The sequence below is a fragment of the Chelonoidis abingdonii genome, chromosome 6 (assembly GCF_003597395.2).
Source record: "Chelonoidis abingdonii isolate Lonesome George chromosome 6, CheloAbing_2.0, whole genome shotgun sequence".
Classification (NCBI taxonomy): domain Eukaryota; kingdom Metazoa; phylum Chordata; order Testudines; family Testudinidae; genus Chelonoidis; species Chelonoidis abingdonii.
Genome location: NC_133774.1, coordinates 6,072,956 through 6,094,746, shown reverse-complemented (window position 1 = coordinate 6,094,746; position 21,791 = coordinate 6,072,956). Strand labels below are relative to the sequence as shown.

The 21,791-nt window shown below is 50.4% G+C and overlaps 1 protein-coding gene across 3 annotated transcripts in view; it reads right to left on the bottom strand.

The window, feature by feature from the left end:
- Positions 1 to 21,791, bottom strand: part of NOL6 (nucleolar protein 6) — a 67,232-nt gene that overhangs the window by 30,687 nt on the left and 14,754 nt on the right. For all 3 annotated transcript variants that reach the window (XR_004373637.2, XM_032779849.2, XM_032779848.2), the window contains exons 13-21: positions 21,557 to 21,679; positions 20,284 to 20,432; positions 19,279 to 19,354; positions 17,199 to 17,339; positions 16,234 to 16,351; positions 15,849 to 16,003; positions 9,654 to 9,817; positions 7,873 to 8,025; positions 5,165 to 5,262 (exon numbers count right to left, since the gene is read on the bottom strand). Coding sequence is in view for 2 of the 3 variants with exons in the window: in XM_032779849.2 (XP_032635740.1) it covers positions 5,165 to 5,262; positions 7,873 to 8,025; positions 9,654 to 9,817; positions 15,849 to 16,003; positions 16,234 to 16,351; positions 17,199 to 17,339; positions 19,279 to 19,354; positions 20,284 to 20,432; positions 21,557 to 21,679 (1,177 nt within the window). In the remaining variant the exon portion in view is untranslated. The remainder of the gene's footprint in view (positions 1 to 5,164; positions 5,263 to 7,872; positions 8,026 to 9,653; positions 9,818 to 15,848; positions 16,004 to 16,233; positions 16,352 to 17,198; positions 17,340 to 19,278; positions 19,355 to 20,283; positions 20,433 to 21,556; positions 21,680 to 21,791) is intronic.

The following is a 21,791-nucleotide window of genomic DNA, read 5'->3' as shown; positions in this document are numbered from 1 at the left end:
ATGGTCCATCTAGCCCAGTATCCTGACAGAGGCCAATGTCAGATGCTTCAGAGGGAATGAACGGAACCAAGCAATTTCAAGAGATCCATCCCCTGTTGTCCAGTCCCAGCTTCTGGCATTTGGAGGTTTAGGGACACCCAGAGCATGGGGCTGTGTCCCTGACCATCTTGGCTAATAGCCATTGATGAGCCTATCCTCATGAACTTATCTAATTCTCTTTCAAACCAAGTTTTACTTTAGGCCTTCACACCCTCCCCTGACAATGAGTCCCAATGGTTGACTGTGTGTTGTGTGAAGTTTTTTTTTTTTTTTAATCAGATTTTTTTTGATAAAATGCTTTTTGAGGAAAAAACCTATCTAAAGATCATTTTAATTAAGACATATTATAGCTCAAAGATATCTCACCATAGAATAGGGATTATAAATTCTAATTCTATAGTATGAGACAAAATATTCACGTAATGATTAAGAAAAGTTTTGTAAATGACTTCCAATAGTTCATGGATTAGGGACCCAATCTTATGGGGTTCCACAGGCTTCTGTACTGATTTCCATGCTGTATTTTGCAGAGGTTTCATCCACTCATTTCACGAGGCTGGCAAGTTCATCTTTGCTGCCTGCCAGGCCGTAAATGTCACCAGCAAACCGAAGATTTGAGATTGTTCAGCCCCGAATGCTGACTGTGCATCTGTGATCTTCTAGGGTATCAGTCACTATGAGCTCCAAGTAGACGTTGAACGGTGTGGGCGAAAGAAGGCAGCCTTGCCGGACTCCAATAATTGTTCAAATTCATTCTCCTATTGTGCCATTGACCAGAACTGCACTGCTGACCTTGGCATATGGTTGTTTATTGGTAAGAATAAGCTTACAACCAACATTTTACTTCTTCATGGTTGCCCAGAAAGCTTCGTGCCATACTCTGTCAAACTCCTTCTTGAAGTCAACAAAGACATGGTAGATGTTCTGCTGATGTAAGTACTTCTCACACAGAACATGAAGATTGAAAATCTGTTCTGTGGTATTTCTTCCAGCACGAAAGCCAGCCTGTTCTTCAGCAATGATATTCTCCGTTTGCGGCTTCAATCTGTTCAATAGGACTTTCAACATCACTTTGCTGGGACCATAGAATCTTAGGTTTGGAAGAGACCTCAGGAGGTCATCTAGGTTCAAACCCCTGCTCAAAGCAGGACCAAAACCAACTAAAAAATCCCAGCTAGGGCTTTGTCAAGCCAGACCTTAAAAACCTCTACAGGATAGAGATTCCACCATCTCCCTAGGTAACTCATTCCAAAAACAGGATTTTTGGCTAATCAAGCTTATGGTCCAGTCATTTTGACACAATTGCAGGTTGCTCTTCTTTGGCAGAATGATGATTAGTGACTGTGTCCACATGGAGGGCCAACTCAACAGTCTGCCAAATCTTGTTGAGTATATCTATTACTATTTGTCCTCCGAATTTCATCAGTTCGGCTGGGATGTCGTCAATACCTGTAGCCTTCCATTCTTGAGTGATTTCACAGCTGTCTCCGCTTTTTTATGGAGTATTGGAAAGTCCTCCTCCTCTGTTGAATCTGGGCTGTCTAGGACACTAGGATGTCCATTTGTCTGGTGGTTGTATAGATCAGAGCAGTAATTTGTCCATCTACTGACGTCCTTTTCTTCTAAGATTGTTCCCTTCTTTGTCTTGAATTGCGTTAGCTTGGGTCCATCTTTTTTTCATCAGATCTTTTACAATCTGGAAGGCTTGTTCGCTATTTTTATTATTGACACACTCTTCAATTTCAGAGCACTCTTTTTCAATCCATATCTCTTTGGCCACCTTCATTCCTTTCTTGATCTTTCTGCCAGTTGCTCTGTACTGATCAGGTCCCTCAGTGCTGCTCTTGTCTCTCTTGAGTTCTCTTCTAATGTCTCATATTTGTAGTATTTCATTTGTGACACAAGGTTTTGTTTTCTTACGGAGCTTCCCAAGAATGTCCCTTGCTGCCTCATTCATTACAGCACTGAAATTGTTGGTCATTGTTTCTATGTCTTCCTCTAGAGCAAGCAGCGGAGCAAATTTTCCACTGATCGTTGCTTGGAATGACTCTGGAATACTTCAGTCTCTAAATCTTTCTGAGTCAAAGTTGATTCCAGTGAACTTTGGCCTGACAATTTTCCTTAGCCGCAGACAAAAGTTTAGCATCACAAAGCCATGATCACTTCCAATATCAGCACTAATACAAGTACTGTAGTGCAATCTCTTATCATGAAAGTCGAACTTACACATATAGGATTAAGCACAAAAAAAAAACTGCATTCAAAAATAAAACAATGTAAAACTTTAGACCCTACAAGTCCCCTCAGTCCTACTTCTTGTTCAGCCAATTACTCAGACAAACAAGTTTGTTTACATTTGCAGGAGATAATGCTGCCGGCTTCTTGTTTACAATATCACCTGAAAGTGAGAACAGGCATTCGCATGGCACTGTTGTAGCTGGCATCACAAGACATTTTATGTGCCAGATGCACTCAAGATTCACACGTCCTTTCACGCTTCAAACACCATTCCAGAGGACATACATTGATGCTGATAATGGGTTCCGCTCAATAACCATCCAAAACAGTGCAAACTGACGCATGTTCATTTTCATCATCTGAGTCAGATGCCACCAGCAGAAGGCTGATTTTCTTTTTTGGTGGTTTAGATTCTGTAGTTTCCACATCGGAGTGTTGCTCTTTTAAGACTTCTGAAAGCATGCTCCATACCTCATCCCTCTCAGATTTTGGAAGGCACTTCAGATTCTTAAACCTTGGGTCAAGTGTTGTAGCTATCTCTAGAAAATCTCACATTGGTACTTTGCATTTTGTCAAATCTGCAGTGAAAGTCTTCTTAAAACAAACAACATCTGCTGGGTCATCATCCGAGACTGCTATAACATGAAATATATGGCATAATGCAGGTAAACCAGAGTAGGAGACATACAATTCTCCCCCAAGGAATTCAGCCACAAATTTAATTAATGCATTTTTTTTTTTTTAAACGAGCATCATCAGCACGGAAGCATGTCCTCTGGAATGGTAGCCAAAGCATGAAGGGACATATGAATCTTTAGCACATCTGGCACGTAAATATCTTGCAATGCCAACTACAAAAGTGCTGTGTGAATGCCTGTTCTCACTTTCAGGTGACACTGTAAATGCTGCCCACTTCTTATTATATGTCTTAGTGATTGGCTGAACAAGAAGTAGAACTGAATGGACTTGTAGGCTCTGAAGTTTTACACCATTTTGTTTTTGAATGCAGTTATGCAACAAAAAAAAAAAAAATTACAAAAAAAATTTGCAAATTGCACTTTCACCATAAAGACATTGCACTACTTTACTTGTATAAGGTGAAATGACAAATACTACTTCCTTTGTTTGCCATTTTTACAATGCAAATACTTGTAATAAAAAATAAAGTGAGCACTGTCTACTTTGTATTCTGTGTTGTAATTGAAATCAATATATTTGAAAATGTAGAAAATCATCCAAAAATATTTAATAAATGTCAATTGATATTCTATTGTTTAACAATGTGATTATAACTGCGATTAATTTTTTTTCACTGCGATTAACTCAAAAAATTGATTCGTGATTAATCAACAGGCCTAAAAATAATACCAACACCTAGCTCCTATATAGTACTTTCCAGCCACAGAACTCAAAGGAGGTCAGTATCCTCACCCCATTTTACAGATGGGAAAACTGAGGCACAAGAAGTGGCGATGACCAGCCCAGTGGCAATTGAATCCAGGTCTCCCAAGTACCAGCTCAATGCCCTATGTCCACACAGCATCCCAGGTAGCAGTGCTAGCAAACATGTCTCAACGAATAGACTAGAGCGCGACTATTGCCTGGAGGCAAACTACGTCCAGGAGGAAATGAGGTAAACTCCTTGGAAATCAGGGACAGCTACACCAAGAGATCTAAGCAATAAAACACAGAGAACCTACCTTCCCCCACCCCCAAACACCAGAGGGATTAAGACATTAAAACCTACAAGGGAAAAACAGAACAAGAAACCAGCCCACATTCCAGGCGCTTTGAGTCCCAGATAATCTGCTGCTTGGGTTCCCAGCTAACCACTCCAACGAAGAAGGCATTCCCAGCCAGAGGGAGCTTTGGTGACTGGTCACAGGATACGGAGGCTTTCAGCTTTTGCCTCCAGACTGGCCCAGATCAGCAGCAGCTAAAAAGCAGCTTCTCCCAACAGCTGCTGGGTGGCCGCAGTGAAACGAGGGCAGGTGGTCTCAGTTTGGTTCCTAGCAAGGTAGCTGTTCTCACCCCCAAAATGGCAACCCAACCAGACTCTGAATAGGCCAAGTCCCTGGCCTTTCCCCTCTTCCTGAATACATACATAGAGATCATCCAAAGACCCTTCCAAGAGGGTTTAACTGAGGGCTTGGCTACATTAGACATTTCAAAGCACTGCCACAGCAGCGCTTTCAAGTGTGAGTGTAGTCAGAGCCGCAGCGCTGGGAGAGAGCTCTCCCAGCGCTGCTTGTAAACCACATCCCTTACGGGTGTAGAGTGCAGCGCTGGGACCCGCGCTCCCAGCGCTGCCGCCCTGATTACACTGACACTTTACAGCGCTGCATCTTGCAATGCTCAGGGGGGTGTTTTTTCACACCCCTGAGCGCAAAAGTTGCAGCGCTGTAAAGTGCCAATGTAGCCAAGCCCTGAGGTAAACAAGACAGTACGAAGGCTTTCCTCACATGGTCCAGTCAATGCATCCGTCTCCTGCCACGGGAGATCTCCCAATGGAGAAGTCTCCATGGCAGCCACAGTGCAATTAGGGCCAACAGGGACAGTGATTTTTCTCTAACCTGTCCACAAGGATGCGATGCCAATCGATCTTATTCCACAGAGCCTGCCCACGAGCCACAACAGACGCAGGCCACTTGGGTCACAGCGAGCCCCACAACCTTGTGGTGGACGGTTCCGTATACCCCAACCCCGAGCCGCCCAGCCCCCACACTGCACCACCGATTAGCAGCACCATCTGCAGGGCTCTCACTGAGAACAAGGCAGGCCAGGATCCGCTGGTGTCACTCATCTCCTCGCGGCCATACCTGAGTGAAGGGCAGCCAGAGGATGTGCTGCACAGCGCCGTGGGCTGCGTGGGGCCCCATCGACTCACCTTTGAGGTCGGCGTTCAGGTTAACGATGAGGGGGCTGTTCTTCCAGTCGAAGGCCGTGAGCAGGTGAAGGAAGCGAAGGAAGCCCACCTGAGGGGAGCTGCGGGCAAGACAGAAACCACTGTGATGAGGTGAGAGAGAATGCGCCACCTGCATACAGAGAAGCTCTGAGCCAGGCAGTGGTACATCAACGAGCCAGGAATCTCCTGTGTCTGCCTCTTCCATAGAGAGGCAGTTTTGTCTAGTGGTTACAGCAGGGGGGCTGGAGTGAGCCACTCTCATAGAGGGCAAGTCACTTCACCTCTGTGCTGTTTCCCTCCCCATAAAACAGGGGACAATACTTGCCAGCACCACAAGGCAACAGACAGGCTTAATTAATGCTTGTGAAGTACTTTAAGAGCCTCAGGCCAGGTCTACACTGCGACTTTAAATCGGTTTAATGGCCGATATACCGATTTAACGCTGTATCCGTTCACATGACGTCGTCATTAATATCGATTTTACCGCCTCCTTTAAATCGATTTCGGAACTCCTCCCAAACGAGAGGAGTAGCCTAATTCGATAGTGATAACTCGGATTAGGGTTCGTGTGGACGAAATCGACGATTATTGGCCTCCGCTGGGATCCCAGAGTGCACCACTGACCGCTCTGGACGCAATCTGAACTCGGATGCAGCGGCAGGTAAACAGAAAAAAGCCGCGAACTTTTGAATTACATTTCCTGCTTGTCCAGCGTGGAGCTCTGATCGCACGGCTGGCGATGCCAGTCTCAAATCCAAAAAGAGCTCCAGCATGGACCGTACGGGAGATACTAGGTCTGATCGCTGTATGGGAGACAAATCTGTTGTATCCTGCTCCGTTACAGAAACGAAATGCCAAGCGTTTGAATAAAAAACTGCAGGATAACACAGCGCTGCGTGACAAGCGTAACGGAAGCCAGGACTCAAATGGACGCTCATGAAGGGAGGAGGGGTACTGAGACTCCCGCTATCCACAGTCCACAGCAGTCTCTGAAATTATTTCCATTCTTGGCTGAGCCCAAATGCTGTAGGTTCAAACACAGTGTCTGGCGTGGTTCAGGGAACAGCTCCTCAGTTTATTCCCCCCCCCCCCCACCAAGTGAAAAAAAAGGGAAAGATTGCTGTGCTATGGCGTTTGCTCAATGCACTCTACGAAAAAGGCGCCAAAGGGTTGTCTGCTGCCTCACAAAGGGAGGGGTGAGGGCTGTTACCAGCACCACTCGGGGCAATGTTTTCTGCCCCATCAGGCACTGTGCTCTAACACGGAAGTGGGAACTATGGATAGCTGAGGAACAGCTACCCACAGTGCACGCCTCCTTTAAATCGATGGTAGCCTTGGACCAGGACGCAAGCAATCGATTTTGTGATTGCACTGTGGATGCGCAAACCCGATTTTATAACATCGGTTTTGTAATATCAGTTTAAACTACTTCGATTAATCGTGCAGTGTAGACGTAGCCAGACAAAACACTCACTAGCAGTGTAGCATTATAAACAGCACAACTTATGGGGAGGAAATCAGATTCCCGAGTGCAGCTACAGAGCAACCAAGAGGTCTCACGGTTCCACACAGGGATAAAACTGATCGTTATTTTAAAGCCCTGTTGGGTCCTGTCAAGACCACTTGCCCAGGGCCAGTGCAGGATTGGTCTCTATGGTACATTTACTAGTGTTTTGTTCCATTTAGTGTTAAACATGCCAAGTTTCCCTGGCTAACTAGCCAGACTTCTGCTGCTAGCACGAAGCTCCCAACGTATGTGTGGAAGCCATCTCATCGACACCATGAACCCAGGAGTCCTGACACCCATGCCCATCTAGAAGCAGGACAGGAACAGCAGATGGGAGTAACTGGGGTTCACGCTGTCCCAGACTCATGTTCAGCTGCGGGAAAGCAAGAGCGTGACCCTAACCGAGGATGGTTAAACCCCAGAGGAATGATTAGTATCAGGGGAACTGCACAGATGTTTATTTCCATAATCCCCTGGTGTGGCTGCATCTCCAGAGACTCCCATCCCCGACCTGGGGCACACATCCCCCTTTATCTCACAGCCTTTCTGCAGCCAGGTCCCTGTCTGTTGATACACCCTCACTTCTGCGCTGCAGCAGCCTGGAACCTGGGCTCTGGGCTTCCATTCCCCCAGCCTTGGCTCCTGCCATGGCACCAAACTCAGGGATTTCTCTTTGGGCTTCCCCTCCTGGTAGCTCCGGGTAGCCCAGGCTCGGGGCTTCTGCCCCCTGCCAGGGCAGCCAGGGCTCGGGGCTTCTACCCACAGCTGCAGCCAGGGGCTGGGGTCTCTGCTTCTGCCCCCTCCCCCTAGCTCCAGGGCCCCTCCAGCGGCTCCTGAAATCGTGAAATTGACCAAATTTGACAACCCTCTGGCCCTGAAGTTGACCAGAATGGACCGTGAATTTGGTAGGTCCCTACTCATCGCCCATGGGGGCTCAGGGCTTTGGACCAGTCACCCATTCAGCTTCTCAGGACTGAACTGGTCCCCAACTGCGCTTCACTAATAAGCCATTAAAATCGCAGTGAGTGTGCTGGGGTGGACTCCCAGCCCTGTCCCCCTCCTCTCCCAGCTGCCCAGGCAGACTCCCAGTCACCTGGGCAGACTCACCCAAAGCACCCCGAGAAAACAGGAGGGAGTTAATCCAACACAAAAAGCAGTGAGGCCAGGGCTCCCTGGTTCTTACCTCGGCGGGGTGAAAGGTGCTGGGTGCAGGAACAGAGACGCCGCCAGCAGATCCATGCACTCATCCGAGAGGCTGTCACTCAGCAGCTGGGCGCGGACCCAGCGCTTGGCTAGCCGGGAAGTGCCGCTGAAGGCGGGGTGTTGCTGCTGGAGCCTGCAGGGAGAAGGAAGAGAAGCAGCAGCATCACCTCATTATCCCAGTCTCCCAAGCCACCCCAATGGCCTGATTGCAGAGCTGTGAACAGATGGATCGTTTGCTGTGAGTGCACTGCAGGCACTGGGTTTGCTGGGGTTTTCTGGCAAGGGAAGGGGGAATGGGTCAGTCTCATTCACTCCGTAGCCTTGCTGCTACAACTGCTATTACTTTGCTCCTGAGCAACTGCCCAGACCCACCGGTCACCATAACTGGAGGGAAAGGTCTCTCAGATCTAGCAGAAAGCTGCCAATCAGTTCCCTACCCACAATGCACTCCTCTTGCCCTCTGCCCCCCACAATGCTCTGCCTGTTCCTTATAGATTTTGAGAGCTGGAGGACCTGTTCCCTACTGTGACACTGAGCCAGAAAGGGTTACGCAACTAGCAGGCTAAATGACCCAAATGCAACCTTTAAAGGCATATTAGAAACGTATGTAAATGGTAATTAGGGCCATTCCTTATAAATAGCTTACACAGCCATGTCCAATAGACTAGAGCAAGCCTACATTGTTAGAAAATTAGAGGTAAACACTAAAAGGTATTCGTATGTGTTTACTTATATCTCGTTAGAGATTAACAATGTAACCAGATGGTTCCTGTCTGTTACTACAGCCTTGATTCAGAGATTAGAAGGGAATATTAACATTTAGATGGAACTTGGGTGTAATAAGACCATTACTATAAACTTCAAAGAGAAATATAGACAAACCATCTATGAACTCTTAATGGGTAATTATCTTATGCTGATGAATGCAACTAAGTACCTGTGTGTACATAGGAAATAGAAGGTTTTACCTCAAAGCTGCAATGCTTCACCCAAGGAATACCTGCTGTCAAGAGGCTATCATAGCCTGCCAGAGATCTTTAAAAAAAAACTTTACACTGATCCTGTATCTCAGATCTGCTTAAGCTTGGTCAGGGGAAACTTGAGTCATGAGACAGAGGTCTCCAGCTCCAGTCTGGATTGCCTTGATATTTCCCATGGAAGAATTTGAACAAACTCTTTATATGGACTATCTATTCGAACAATAACCTGATGAACTGATTCTGGAAAGAACTTTTTGCAACTCAGCAGCTCTACTATGAAACTGACCTAAAAACTTTATTCATATCTGTATGTACAATGATTTTTTAACCACAATATTCTCACTCTCTCTCTTTTAAAATAAATCTTAGTTTAGTTAATAAGAATTAGCCGTAAGCACATATTTGGGTAAGATCTGAGATATTCATTGACCTAGTGGGTAATGTGTCTGATCACTTGGGATTGGTAGGACTTTTTATATGATGAACAAGCTTTTTCATAATCCTCATCATATTTGACTTGGCTGTCTGAGTGGAAGCCCAAAGCTGGGTTACTTTAAGGGAGTTGTGGTTTTGGCTTCTGGGTAGCCAGGAAGGTATTGTAGAAGCTGTTTTGTTGCTGGCTTGGTGATCCTAATTATAATAACCACTAGTTTGGGGGATCGTCTGTCCCATTCTTTGCAGTTTGCCCTGATTAAGCAATCTCAGTGTGGCCCCTCCAGGCACCAACAGTCACACCTATAATGCACGCCTCTCTCCCTGCAGGACATACCCTCTTCCTTACCCGTGCAGAGAGCTGGTCAGGTAGGGCAGGTGGAGTGTCTCCAGCTCCAGCTGCTGAGACTCCTCTGTGTCCCGGTATTTCAGCATCCCCTCCGGAGTGACCACCTCCTTCAAGATCTGGGGCTCCCTATGGTAGGCCACTTGGAGACGGAAAACATAGCCATCCTGAGAGAGAGCAAGTAGGAGAGTGAGCTATGGCGGGTGTGGGCAGGAGCCCAGAGAAACATACACAGACTGTGCCTTGAACTTGTATCCCCAAGGCAAGGATGCAGAAAAGAAAAAGTTACTTATAGTATCTGGAGGTTCTTGGAGATATGTCATCCCTCTCAGTTATTCACTGTGGGTATGCACGCACTCCATGTGCCCAGAGCTGGAGAACTCCGAAAGCAGTGACTACTGGTCTGCATACACACCCTGGCTCACCTGGTGCCTCCAACCAAGGAGATAAAAGGCAGGGTGACCACCTCTCCAGTTCCTTCTCCACCATGAATCACAGAAGATCCAAAGCAGAGGGGAAGGAGGATGGGTAGTGGAACACAGAGAAGGACCACAGATCTTGAAAAACCTCCAGTTATTACAAGGTAAAATAACTTTCTTTTTTGAGCACTGATCCCTCTGTGTATTCCACTGTGGGTGATGGAAAAGCAGGACTACGAAAGGAGGAGAGTGTGAGATAGTGAATAGCACAGCCAAACCAAGGACCGCCATTCCAGAAGATGCACCAAACAGAGGAATCCGCTACCAAGACGTAGCATCTCACAAAGGTGTGAAAGCTGCTTGAACTACCCACCTTGCAGATATCAAGTAAAGGTGCTTACTGAAGCAATGCCATGGCCATTGCTTGCACTCTTGTGGAATGAGCTCTCACCCCATGAGGAGGGGGGAAGACTAGACAGCCAGAGGGCTGTATTTTGGTCTGCTGAGATCCATTTGGAGATTAAGAGGAGATAGCCTGACCCCTGACCCTTTCGGTCTAGGAGAGTTTCGGACTGGTTTTGTTCTCTGCAGGTAAAAGGCTCAGGCTTGCTGAACATGGAGGGATTGGAGTCTCCTTTCTTCTGAGGGCGTAAGAGGTTTTGGGAAGAACACAAGTAAGCGAACTGACTGGTTCAGGTGAAATGCAAACTGCTTAAGGGGTTAATTCAGGGTGTAAATGTAATGAAAAAAATGTCTTTATGAAATACAATGCCCCAAGCTCACCAGCCCTCCTGGCTGAGGGGATGGCAACCAGGAATGCAACCTTCATGGACAGGAGAGACAAGGCGCCAGAAGCTAATGGTTCCTGACTGTTTGAGAGATGAATGGGTCCCTGGTAGTGTTCCCACACGGAGTCAAAACATCGTTCACCACAGAGTCGTGTAGCTCCCACTCAGAGCAACAGCACAATGTCTGCTGGGAGATTCCACTAGCACGTTCTGGTTTCCTGGGAGGCAGACTGCCAATGCACCTGCTCCGCAGACTGACCACTTCTGTGCACAGGGGGAATAGACCTCGCTCCGCCCCGTTGGTTGATATAAAGGACTGTTGTGATGTTGTCCAACATCACAATGGCACAGTGACCTTGAATGAGCGGGAGAAAAGCTTCACAAGCCCTTCAAACGGCCCACAACTCCAGAACATTGATGTGCACCCTGGACTCTCTAGATGTCCAACGTCACAACCCAATTGCCCCCTCCCCTAGGGAGTCCCCTAGGAAGGTAAATCAGCACTGTATATTGCTAACGCTGCTGCAAGCATCGCAAAGCATTTTGGGGAGGGTTAAAGGTGTGTGAATGGAGAATGGAAAACTCCTTTGCAGGTGTACGAGAGACTGGGGGGGGGGGAAGGGAGGGGGGAGAGAAAGAAGAAAGCAGAGAATGGGTTAACTCAACGCTGCAACTAGCAAGCTCAGTCCGAAGGTAAGAAGCTGACCCCAGCCCAAGGCCAGCTGCTACTTGCCAAGACAGTCCAAACCCCCTGCCCAGCCGTTAGAAAGGAAAGTTGCTGAACAAAATGCAGGGGCCGGGAAAAGGAGCAAGACGGCGAAGGCCAGACAGGAACAAACAGAACTGTCTCACAGCCCTGAAACCAGTGTGTTTTGGGGAAAGTTGAAGAGACCACAGAAAGCCAGTTTGGACTGGTACAAAGCGCACCAGTAGCAGAGTTCCCTGAACGAAAACCCACCCAAGGAGCCCAGGACTTAAAACCCTCTTGAGAGCTGAAGCAACTTGGAGAGCACAGCTGATCCTTGGCCCACGACAGCACTCCCCATCCCCCTCCCCCTCCCTGACGTGCGTGTGAGAGTATAAAACTGGGTTAGGGATTGGGGCATTAACGCTTTCTTTCTTCCCCTGAGTGACGTGGGAGCATTTCCAGCACTCTCTGCTGTGATTTTACTATTTTATCAGTAAAGCTTTAAAACGTAGACACTTGGTGTGCCTCATCCTCTCCTCCCCAGAAAAGATCCTGTGGCCCCAGTCTGATCAACTATGGCCCAGGCAGATTGATAATGAAAATCTGTCACACCAGCGCTAGACAGTTGTTCTTCTGGGCTCTCGGACCCAACGGGGTGTGTTGGTAATGATTCTTTTGTCCAGAGTGAAGGCGAAGAAGGGAACATCAACACATACCTAGCGGGGATTCTTCTGCCATGACAGGGATTGTATCACTTGGACAGAAACAGTCACTATGACGTTCATGGACCGCCAGTTTGGCGAGTACACTGTTTGAAGCCACACTTGTAGGCAACAGAGATGGCATCTTGAAAATGGCATGACATAATCGCATGAAGCTATATGACCTGGAAGAGAGAAAAATCTTGACAGGTACTTGGGAGCTGCTTATGACCTGGTCAATAAGATCAGTCATAGCCTGAAACCTATCCCTCGGCAGGAAAGCCCTTGCTGTGACTGAATTTGAGGATGCCCCAATGAAGTCTAAAGTCAGCATGGGGAGAGGACAAGTTTTTTGGCATTTACACTGACCCCCAAAGAGGAAAAAAGAGTTGCAGGATTGTCGAATGGATGCGAAAACCTCTTGGCATGACCCGGTGACAAGGAGCCAATCATCGAGGTAGAGGAAGAGAGTGACACCATGGTGTCTGATACTGGCTGCTACTATAGAGAACACCTCGGTAAAAACTCTGGGGGTGATAGCAATGCCGAAAGGGAATGCTCTGTACAGAAAGTGGTCAGAGCCCACCACGACTCTGAGAAAGCGTCTGTGAGTGGGGCTGATGTCCATGAGAAAATAAGGCATCCTTCATGTCAAGGGCTGTAAACCACATGTCCTTTTCCAAGGATGGAATTCCAGATGACACTGTGACCGTGCAAAACTTGAGTTTGTGAATAAAGCTGTTGAGATGGCAGGTCGAGAATGGGTCTCCAACTGCCTAGGAAATATATTGAGCAAAAAACCCCTCCCTTGGTACTCAAGAACCCACTCTATTGCTCTGCACCGTAAGAGGGACTCCATTTCTCATCTGAGAACATTCTCACAAGGGTGGAGGTGGGGAAGGGGGCTTTGGAGGGGGTAGGGACGTATACTCCATCATATAGCCAGAATGGATGACATTCGCACGCACTTGTCCATTGTTATTGCACTCCAGGTATTGAAAAAAAAAAAAAAAAAGAGCTAGACAACGACCTCCAAAGCATGCATATGGGTCATGAAGCGTAGGATTTAAGTAATTTGCACCCCCATTGGATTGGGATGAGGAAGCAGAGGCCAAGCATGGCTTTTGAACCCCTGCTTCTTACGGGTTGGGTCAAAAGGCCTCTGGTGATAGAACTGCTGAGCCATCGGTCTAGGCTTGTATCTTTGCTGGTGGAATTCTCTCTTTGGGGCAGGTATATATACATTGCCAGGGAGTGGAGTGCAGCCCTGGAGTCCTTTAGCGTGTGTATGGACTCATCCATCTCCTGATTAAACAGAGGAGTCTCAAAGAGTACACCATCTACAGTGTTCTAGACTTCTCTGGGAAACCCCAAAGCATGGAGCCATGACTCTCTGAGCATTAGGTGGCAATGATCATTCCCCTGAGAGATGTATCAGTTGCATCTGCCACTGATTGGAGAGTAGTCCTGGAAACAAATTTGCCTTCTTCTATAAGGGCCTGCCAACTAGCTCTATCTTGCTATGGAAGCCTGTCGGCAAAGTCCATGAATTTTGAGTAGTTCAGGAAGTTGTACTTAGCCATTAGCGCTTGGTAGTCAGATCTTCTGAACTGGAGGCTAGAAGAAGAAAAGACCTTCCTTCCCAGTAAGTCGAGACGCTTGCCTTCTGTATCAGTCAGGGGAGATTGTAGATGTTGTTCCCTGGATCTCTCCTGGACCACTAAAGAGTATGGGGCAGGATGAGAACACAGAAATCCCGCTACTTTGGCTGGAACATAGTACTATTTCTCTGCTCTCTTGGGGGTATGGGCACAGTTAGCTGAGGTAGGCCAGACTGCTCTAGCTGGCTCCAGTTAACAGGGAACGCTATTCGACTGGGGCCAGAGGACTGGAGGACATCCAGGAACTTGAGGTTCAGGATCCTCAATACCTTAAGATGAATCTGCAGCTCCCCTGCAATTGTGCGAAGCAGCTCTTGGAAGTGCTGATAATCATCAAATGGGGGTTGGAGACACTGGAGTCACCACCTTATCTGGAGATGGAGACACTGACGGCCATCTTATCATTTCCCATGGAGCCACCAGATCTGGTGCATACTCCTCAGTTGGGCCGGGGGCAGTTCCGGTTTGCCCTCTCAAAGTGGAGGGAAGAGGAGACTCCCTAGCAGGCCAGACCAGCTCTGCAGAATGGTACTGGTCCCACAGCCCCCAGTATAACCAATAGGATGGATCGAATGGGGGTTGCGGAGGTTCCCATGGCATGGGGTACTGACAGTTTCAAGGCAGGTGATGAAGTGGAGGTTTGGTCCTGAACTCGTCCAGCCCCTATGACTAGGAAGGTGTGTCTTGGAGGAGGGAGTGACAGTTCATTGGGCGGTTCAGAATCTCCTGATGAGAAGAAAGCTGATTCTGGGTCCAACAGAGGTACCACCAGCACCACTGGATGGAAGTCATAGCCAGAAGATGAAATGGGAGACCGACTCCTCCCAAAGGTCAGCTCTCCTGGGGGAGTCAAGGGAGGGACCCAAAGGAGGGGAGACTTGGCCTGGGAGAAAGAATTTGTTTTCTGGAGGAGTGTAGGTCCCGGCTCTTCCTGTAGCAAGAAGGCTAACATCTGCCCGAACCACCAGAGTCGCAGTGGAGACCGTCTGTGCCACTGCCATGGAAGTCAAGGATGGTACTGCAGGTAACCAATGCTCTCAGGGATCTGTCTTCCATTGGTGGCTTGTGTTTGCGAGGTAACAGTGCTGCCAGATCGCCACGTAGTGCCAATGGGAGCCCTAGACTTGTAAACTTTCTTGTCGCGCTGAACCAGACTGCCTTCTTCAAAGTGGATTTGGAGGAATACTTAGTCTCATGCTTATGAGAATGCTCCCTGCTCTCCTGAGAAGACCCCAATAAGAGATCTTCTGGGCAGAAGGCACCCCTTGCTGAGTCAGGTCTATGTAAAGGGGGGCTGCCCCAGCCTGGGTCTGATCAGCCCAGAGTCCTGTGCATAGCTCATTACCAGAAACAGGGAAGGGACGGGGGAGGGGCGGAGGAGTGGAAGCAGAGCTCCCCAAGCCTGGAGAGAGACTAACTAAAAAACAGATAGAACTTTTAAGCTCAAACCTCCAAAAGCTACTTACAGCTATCTCGCTCTGTGCTCACCGATAAAGGAATAAAGCTGAAGCTTCAGACACTGGATGTTATGACTATGACCATGCGGCAACAAGAAGGAACTGGGGAGGCAGTTGGTCCACCCCACCCTTTATCTCCTTGGTCAGAGGCACAAGGTGAGCCAGGGCATGTGTGCGGACCAACAGACGCTGCTTTCAACGTTCTCCAGCTCCGGGTACATGCGTACCCCCTGTGGAATACACACAGGGACTAGCCTTCCAAGAAAAGGAGCTGCACGCCTGCCTCACGCCTGGTGATCCCTGCAACCTGCCAGCCAGAATCCCAGTTCTGCAGCTGGTGGCGTCAGGCACTGTACACACCCCACAGCCCCTTTGGCTCCCTCGCAGGAAGCCAGGCACAAAAGATCCGTGACTCCTGAGACCAGCCCATCAAAGAAGGATCCCTGCCTGCCCCCGCCCCCACCCCAGATTCCCTTCTCTGTACCTTGTACACGTCTGTGTGGGTGGCCGCAGGCCGGCAGAGGAGTTGGTGCTGCTGGTTGAGGAGCTCGGCCAGGCGGAGGTGGAAAGCGGCTTTGACACGTTTGATGGCTTCTTTGTCCTGCGGCCACTGGCCACTCCCTTCCATATGGCACACGACTGAGGGGTTAAAGCAGCAACAGGAACATGGTGAGCCCGGGGCAAGAGTGAGACACCAAGTCACAATGCAGAGGGCTGGGCGGCTTAGTGGCTAGAGCAACATACTCGGAGCCAGGACTCCTGGGTTTGGTTCCCAGATCCAGCACAAACGTAGGACTTCACATGTAACCTTGGGCAAGTTATTCCCCCCAGCCTCCCCATGCCTCAGCTTCCCCTCCTTGCTACACTACCTTTCATTGGGGCTATATACGCCGGGCAGGGCTTCTCAGCCAATGGAAGCAGCAACTCCTTATCCTTGATCCTCACATGGTGCAAATAATCCGGTTTCATGGGGGTTGGAGGGAAGACCTAGGACACAGCCAGACTGGAGTTTAATGGGCTGATATTGGAGAAAGCAGGGTGCACTCAGCGAGGCGGCACGTCCCTCCCAAACATGGTGCCATACTCGTGCCAACCATCACATGCAGCAAGAGCACGGCCACGCAAGCAGCCGTGTGCATGACACCAGGACCGCACAAGCCTCATGCTCCAGGGCCCAGGTGGGTCATCGGCCAGGGAAGCTGCACAGGAGACAGGACAGCACAGGAGAAAAGCCACTGGATCTGTTCCTCCGTGGCAGCTCCTAGGATGCTTGGGAGTGAGCGTACATACAGCATCCAATGCAGTGGAGCCTTCTCCCCGACCAGGGCCTAGGAGAATTACTGCAGTACAAACAACAGAACACGGTACAGTCAGGGCCCCATTCTCATAGCTCCCAAGGTGCTGGATCACCCACCCCTGCGGTGGCACCATCCAAACTCCAGCTACCCAGGGCTGGCTTGGGGCCTAGTGCTCCCCATGGCCACATGCAAGACCCAGGTTGGCCTCCTGAACAGGCTCTTCCGCTCCCCAGCAGGGACTGGGAGTGCTGTGAAGGCTGGGGGCTCATCCCTGGGAGGGGAGAAGGGGACCAAGTGCTGCTCCCTAGCAAGGCTGGCTCCTCCACCCAGGCTGGGAGTGAAGCGACAGCCGTAGCCTCCAGTACCTCACAGCAGTCCTTCCCTGCCTCCAGCCTTCCACTCCCAGCTCGTGGCTCCACACCATTGGTAGGAGGTTACCCAGCCCCCCACCCCATGCTGAGCCTGCTGGGGGGGAGGGGGTGAAGAGGGGCACACTCATTCCCATCGCTCATGTTCACACCACACACACGACTCACGTCCGTGTATCTGAGGGCCGGGTGGGTCCCCTGTACGGCCGTCACCGTCAGCGGCAGCCCCTCCAGATTCCAGAGCTTGCGGCTCAAGTCGTCACAGGAGCGGATGATGCTGACCATAGCCTCCTCCCCAGTCCCTGCAGGCTGAGAACACCCCAGGCGGTCAGATGGCGGTGCTCAGTCCTCCCCGTACTCCTTTGTAAGTGCAGGTGCCACTGAACCAACCAGGGACCCCTGCCCTTCACCAGGCTGGCATCCTCAACCACGGCAGCAGGGAGCTGCAACCCTCCTGCTGCTTCTCCCACTGTGCAGCTCTGCCAACTGACCAGTTCCCCCACCAACTTCTGCGCTTGGCAGGATGCAGAATCACCAGGCCAACACCACCACGGACACGGAGCAGTCTGAATACTGGCAGCTGCTCCCTGCCACCACAGGGAGGGAAAGGAGTACCAGGAGCCAAGCACAGCCGCTGCTGTGGGCTGTTCAACAGTTGCCATGTCCCACCCCAGAAGAAACTGCTTTTCAGTGGCAGGGGAAGAGATCCCTATAAAAGGGACTAAAGGAAGCACAAAGAATAATACTGTACACGCTAACGGAGAAGCTGAGGAAGTAGCAAGGCTGAAACACACACACCAGTAGAGAACAAATTAGAAATGTCCAGGGCTATGCAACATAGATGTAAATAAGGGAAAAGCTGCCAGGGGTAGGCACTGTATCATGGAGAAGGGAGGCACCAGTCCTTCACACTGCACAGCCTGGCTGCTGCATTCCATTCCGGGTACTACACCACTACCACACGACTAACAGGACAGGCATCTGCAGAGTATACCACCGAGGAGGGAGAGGAAATGTCAAGGGTGCCTAGACAGCCCAGTGAGGGCATACAGTCAGCAAAGAGGAGAGAGGAATTTCCATCCATCACCCTCAGGAGAGGACCTGGACCAAACAAAAGAACAGGAACAGAGAGAGATCTCAAAGATGCAGCTCAGAGGGGCCGTGCTAAGGCAGATGGAGTCACAGCTGCAGGATGCCTGATTTTATGAGAGAGCAGCACTGCCCTCTGCAGAACCAGTTGGTATTGCAGATGAAGTCTTTAAAAGGCTGCTCCAACAAAGGGTAGGACCATTTGTTCACCCTTTCTCCACAGTCTCCCTCTCACTGGCCAATGTTCCCTGGCCTGGCTAGCAGGGGACATGCTCATAGGCAATACAGAATCTGTGACCTCCATGACACAATCTTAGTCTTAATGATAAAATAAACAGCTCCGTGCAAATCTGCTTTGGATTATGGAAGTCAGAGATGGGTCCCACCAAATCCATCCCCCAGAGTCATGGCGGGACCGCTTCCGAAGGTGCTTTTATAGCTCTTAAGGCAAGCTGCAGGGCTGGGTGAAAGTTTTCCATCTAAACTGTTTTTCAACAGAAAATCTGATTTTTGATTAAAACATGTTTTTTCCACAAAAAGCATCTGCTTTCTGTAGAAAATTTCAAATTTTGATAACAAAAATCAAACACCCCAAAATTAAGTTATTCTGTCTAAAATGGGGGCACAGAATAACTTAATTTTGGGGCACAGACAGGGAGCCAGCAGGAGGTTGGAGGATGGGAGAAAACGGACTGAACAGCTGGAGAGGATGTTAGCAGCAGAATCCTGGAGAGAGTGGAGGGGACGGAAAGGAGGTTACAGGAACCAGAGCAAGGCAAGCTAATCGCAGACCTGGAGAGGACAGGGGAAGAGGAGATGGGGAACCCCACGGCTGTAAAAGCAAGAAGGTTCTGGGTCAGGATCGAGGGCGTCAGGAGGCGATATTTGTGTGTGGAGCCTCAGGGCTGGAATAGCAGAGGAACTGCCGGAAAGGATTATGAGACCATCACAGAGCCAGTGAATTTGCTGCACCGGCTCAGGGCTTCACTGAGCGTTCTGACAGGTACATTTCCTGTTCTTTTGTGAACCTCAGCATCTCACAAGTAGCAAGCCAGGAGACCCTAGGCCCCAGAACTACACCGCTCACACCCTGGCTCCTTCCACAAACCCCCAAGAGAAACCTCCTGTGCCAACCCTGGGATTCTAGGCAAGGCCTCACCTCTCGCCCAGCTCTGATCAAAGACTCCAGCATGGCTCCTGAGTAGCAGATGGAGGATTCAGGAATATCTGCATGTCTACAGAGACAAACCAAAGCAAGAGGAGTTGTGAGATGGGTGAGACCCCAGCCTCGGAGGTCCAACCTCCTGCAGAAATACCCCCCATCACCGGCGAGCGCCTACTGGAGCCGTGGGAATTCATCCTCCAAGGAAGGTTAGGGTTATGAGATGAAAGGGAGGTCACCTTGTTCCTCCCCCACCCAAGCCAAGAAGTTATCAGGAACACACCCAAAGGAGCCTGGGTTCAGAACTGCTGGAAGAGCTCAGAGAATTACAGGCTTGCTGGTTTCACAGCCAAACCTCCCAACCTGCCAGGGGCACTGCAGCTGCTGTTCTCGGATCTCTGCGGGGCAGGGCTGGAAGGGATCAGTAGAGCCAAGGGAAGCTTTTAGTTCAGGGTGAGGGTCTCGTTTTTGGATAATAAGCATAAACTGCCAATTGCAGATGTGCGGAGCACTGGGTGGATGAACACCCTGCACGGATGCAGCACCTGCTATCTTAAGGTCTGAGAGAACTTTACAAGGGGATAAAATCCCCCTTTTAGAAATAAGGAAACTGAGGCACAGAAGGATGAGGCGACCTGCCCTGCCCCCCACCCCCAAGGTCCCACAGAGCCAGTGGCAGAGCTAGGAATAGCATTCAGGAGTCCCCACTCCCAACAGCCTTGTTTGTATCGATGGGGTAACGGCGGCTAATTGCCGGCATCCTCCTCGAGGCTCAAACCTCACCCAGTTACCCCTGTCCTGAGCCGAGTAACTTGTGTCTGAGAACAACCTAAGTCTTGATGACATGGGGTGACCCCAATCCGCACCAGAGCTGGTACAGCCATGCAGAGCGAACCCGGCTACAGCCAGCGGCTAACCCACCAGCTGACCCCTGCCCCCGCTCTACAGCCCCCCTGACCAGGCAGCGCGGCGGTCGCTCCAGAGACACCGTTCCCTACTCACAGCCACAGCAGGTGCTTGACAATCTGCTCAGGGATGAGGCGCTTCTGGCACATGGTTTCTGCGCCCCACACCACGGCCTCGCAGATAGTGCCGTCCTGGAACCGCCTCAGCTCGGACTTCTCCCCCCAGAACTTCCGGAACTCAGCCGCCTGCAGAGAGAGTAGTCAGAGCACAGCTCAGGGGAGCAGGCCGGGGGTTCGAATCCAGCCCAAAGCGATTGCAACCACCAGCTGTTACCACTCCGTGTCGGTGGGGTGTGGGGGGGGGGGTGTCAGGCCAGTTCCCACTAAACAGGCGTCCAAAAGCCACCCCTCTAACTGGCTGCAAACTTTGTTAGCAAGGCCCTGGAGATGGAACTCCCCCCATGCATGGAGGTGGGGCCCCTCCAGGTCAGGGAGACCCACGGGCAGGACATGGCTGCTCAGACTGTGTCCTGGGGCACAGCAGCCACTAAAATGAGCAGAGTCAGACACAGGGGGCTTGGTAGGCGGAAAGAGCCTGCCAGGGGGCAACCACAGCCTCCAGCTCTATTCCAGTGATGCTCCAGGCCCCCATATGCCCAGGATCTGCCTAAAGCTGATGGAGCAGAGACCCTCCCAGCCCGTGGAACTGCTCGAAGGCCTAAGCATTTTCCCTGTTATTATGTCAGAGTTGGATCCGGGTGTGGAGGAAGAGATCAGGGGCAGGGTCTCGGTTCAGCTCCATCGCTCCTCTTCCGGACTCATCCCTCTGAGCGCATTGTCCCCTCTTCGCATCCCTCCCCCGGCGTCCCCTCCTCCAGCACAAACACACACTGCATATTGCTCCCCGCGCCTTAGGTCTGCCTGGCCTATCGCCACCCACAAACCAATAGTGAGGGCTCGGTTCCCCTCTCTGCCAGTCATGGTGTCCGATTTCCCTTCCGGCACCGTGACGCTTCCTCCCAGCCTGCCCCTACGCCGGGGTGGTGCTCCCTGTAAACATCCTCAAAGCCGCCAAGCCGTCCTCCTTCCGGCCCCTCTTTAATTCGCCCCTGTTGCAATGCCGACAGAACCCTCAGCAGCCCGTGTGCTGGGGCCGCTGCTTAGCATGAGGATCGCCTGCCATCACCTGCACCCACGTCGCCCTGCTGTCTCTGGTACTTGCGTCGTAAGCTGCTTGTGCCAGGGGACCGGCTTTGTTAGCCCTTTGCACAGAACTTAGCATGACAGGACCTTGAGTGAGGCTTCCAGGGGCTACTGCAATGTAAGCACCACCCCACCCCAACCCCAGGTAGGAGCAGCCTCGTCCTCACCTCTGGTCGATCTGCCTCTGGTCCCTTCTCCAAAATGCTAGCGGCAAACTCAGAGGCGAGTAAGAGCCCGAACGACAGGTGTCCGGTGTCCTTGTGCTTCGGGGGCTCTGCGCTGATAGGCCACTGGGGAGAAACAGGGAACACAGTATGAACGGAGCCACCTTTGCTAGAGCAGCACCTGCCCGGGCACCACCGCCCCTCTGCTGGGTACATCCACCCCACCAACCTGCTCCCC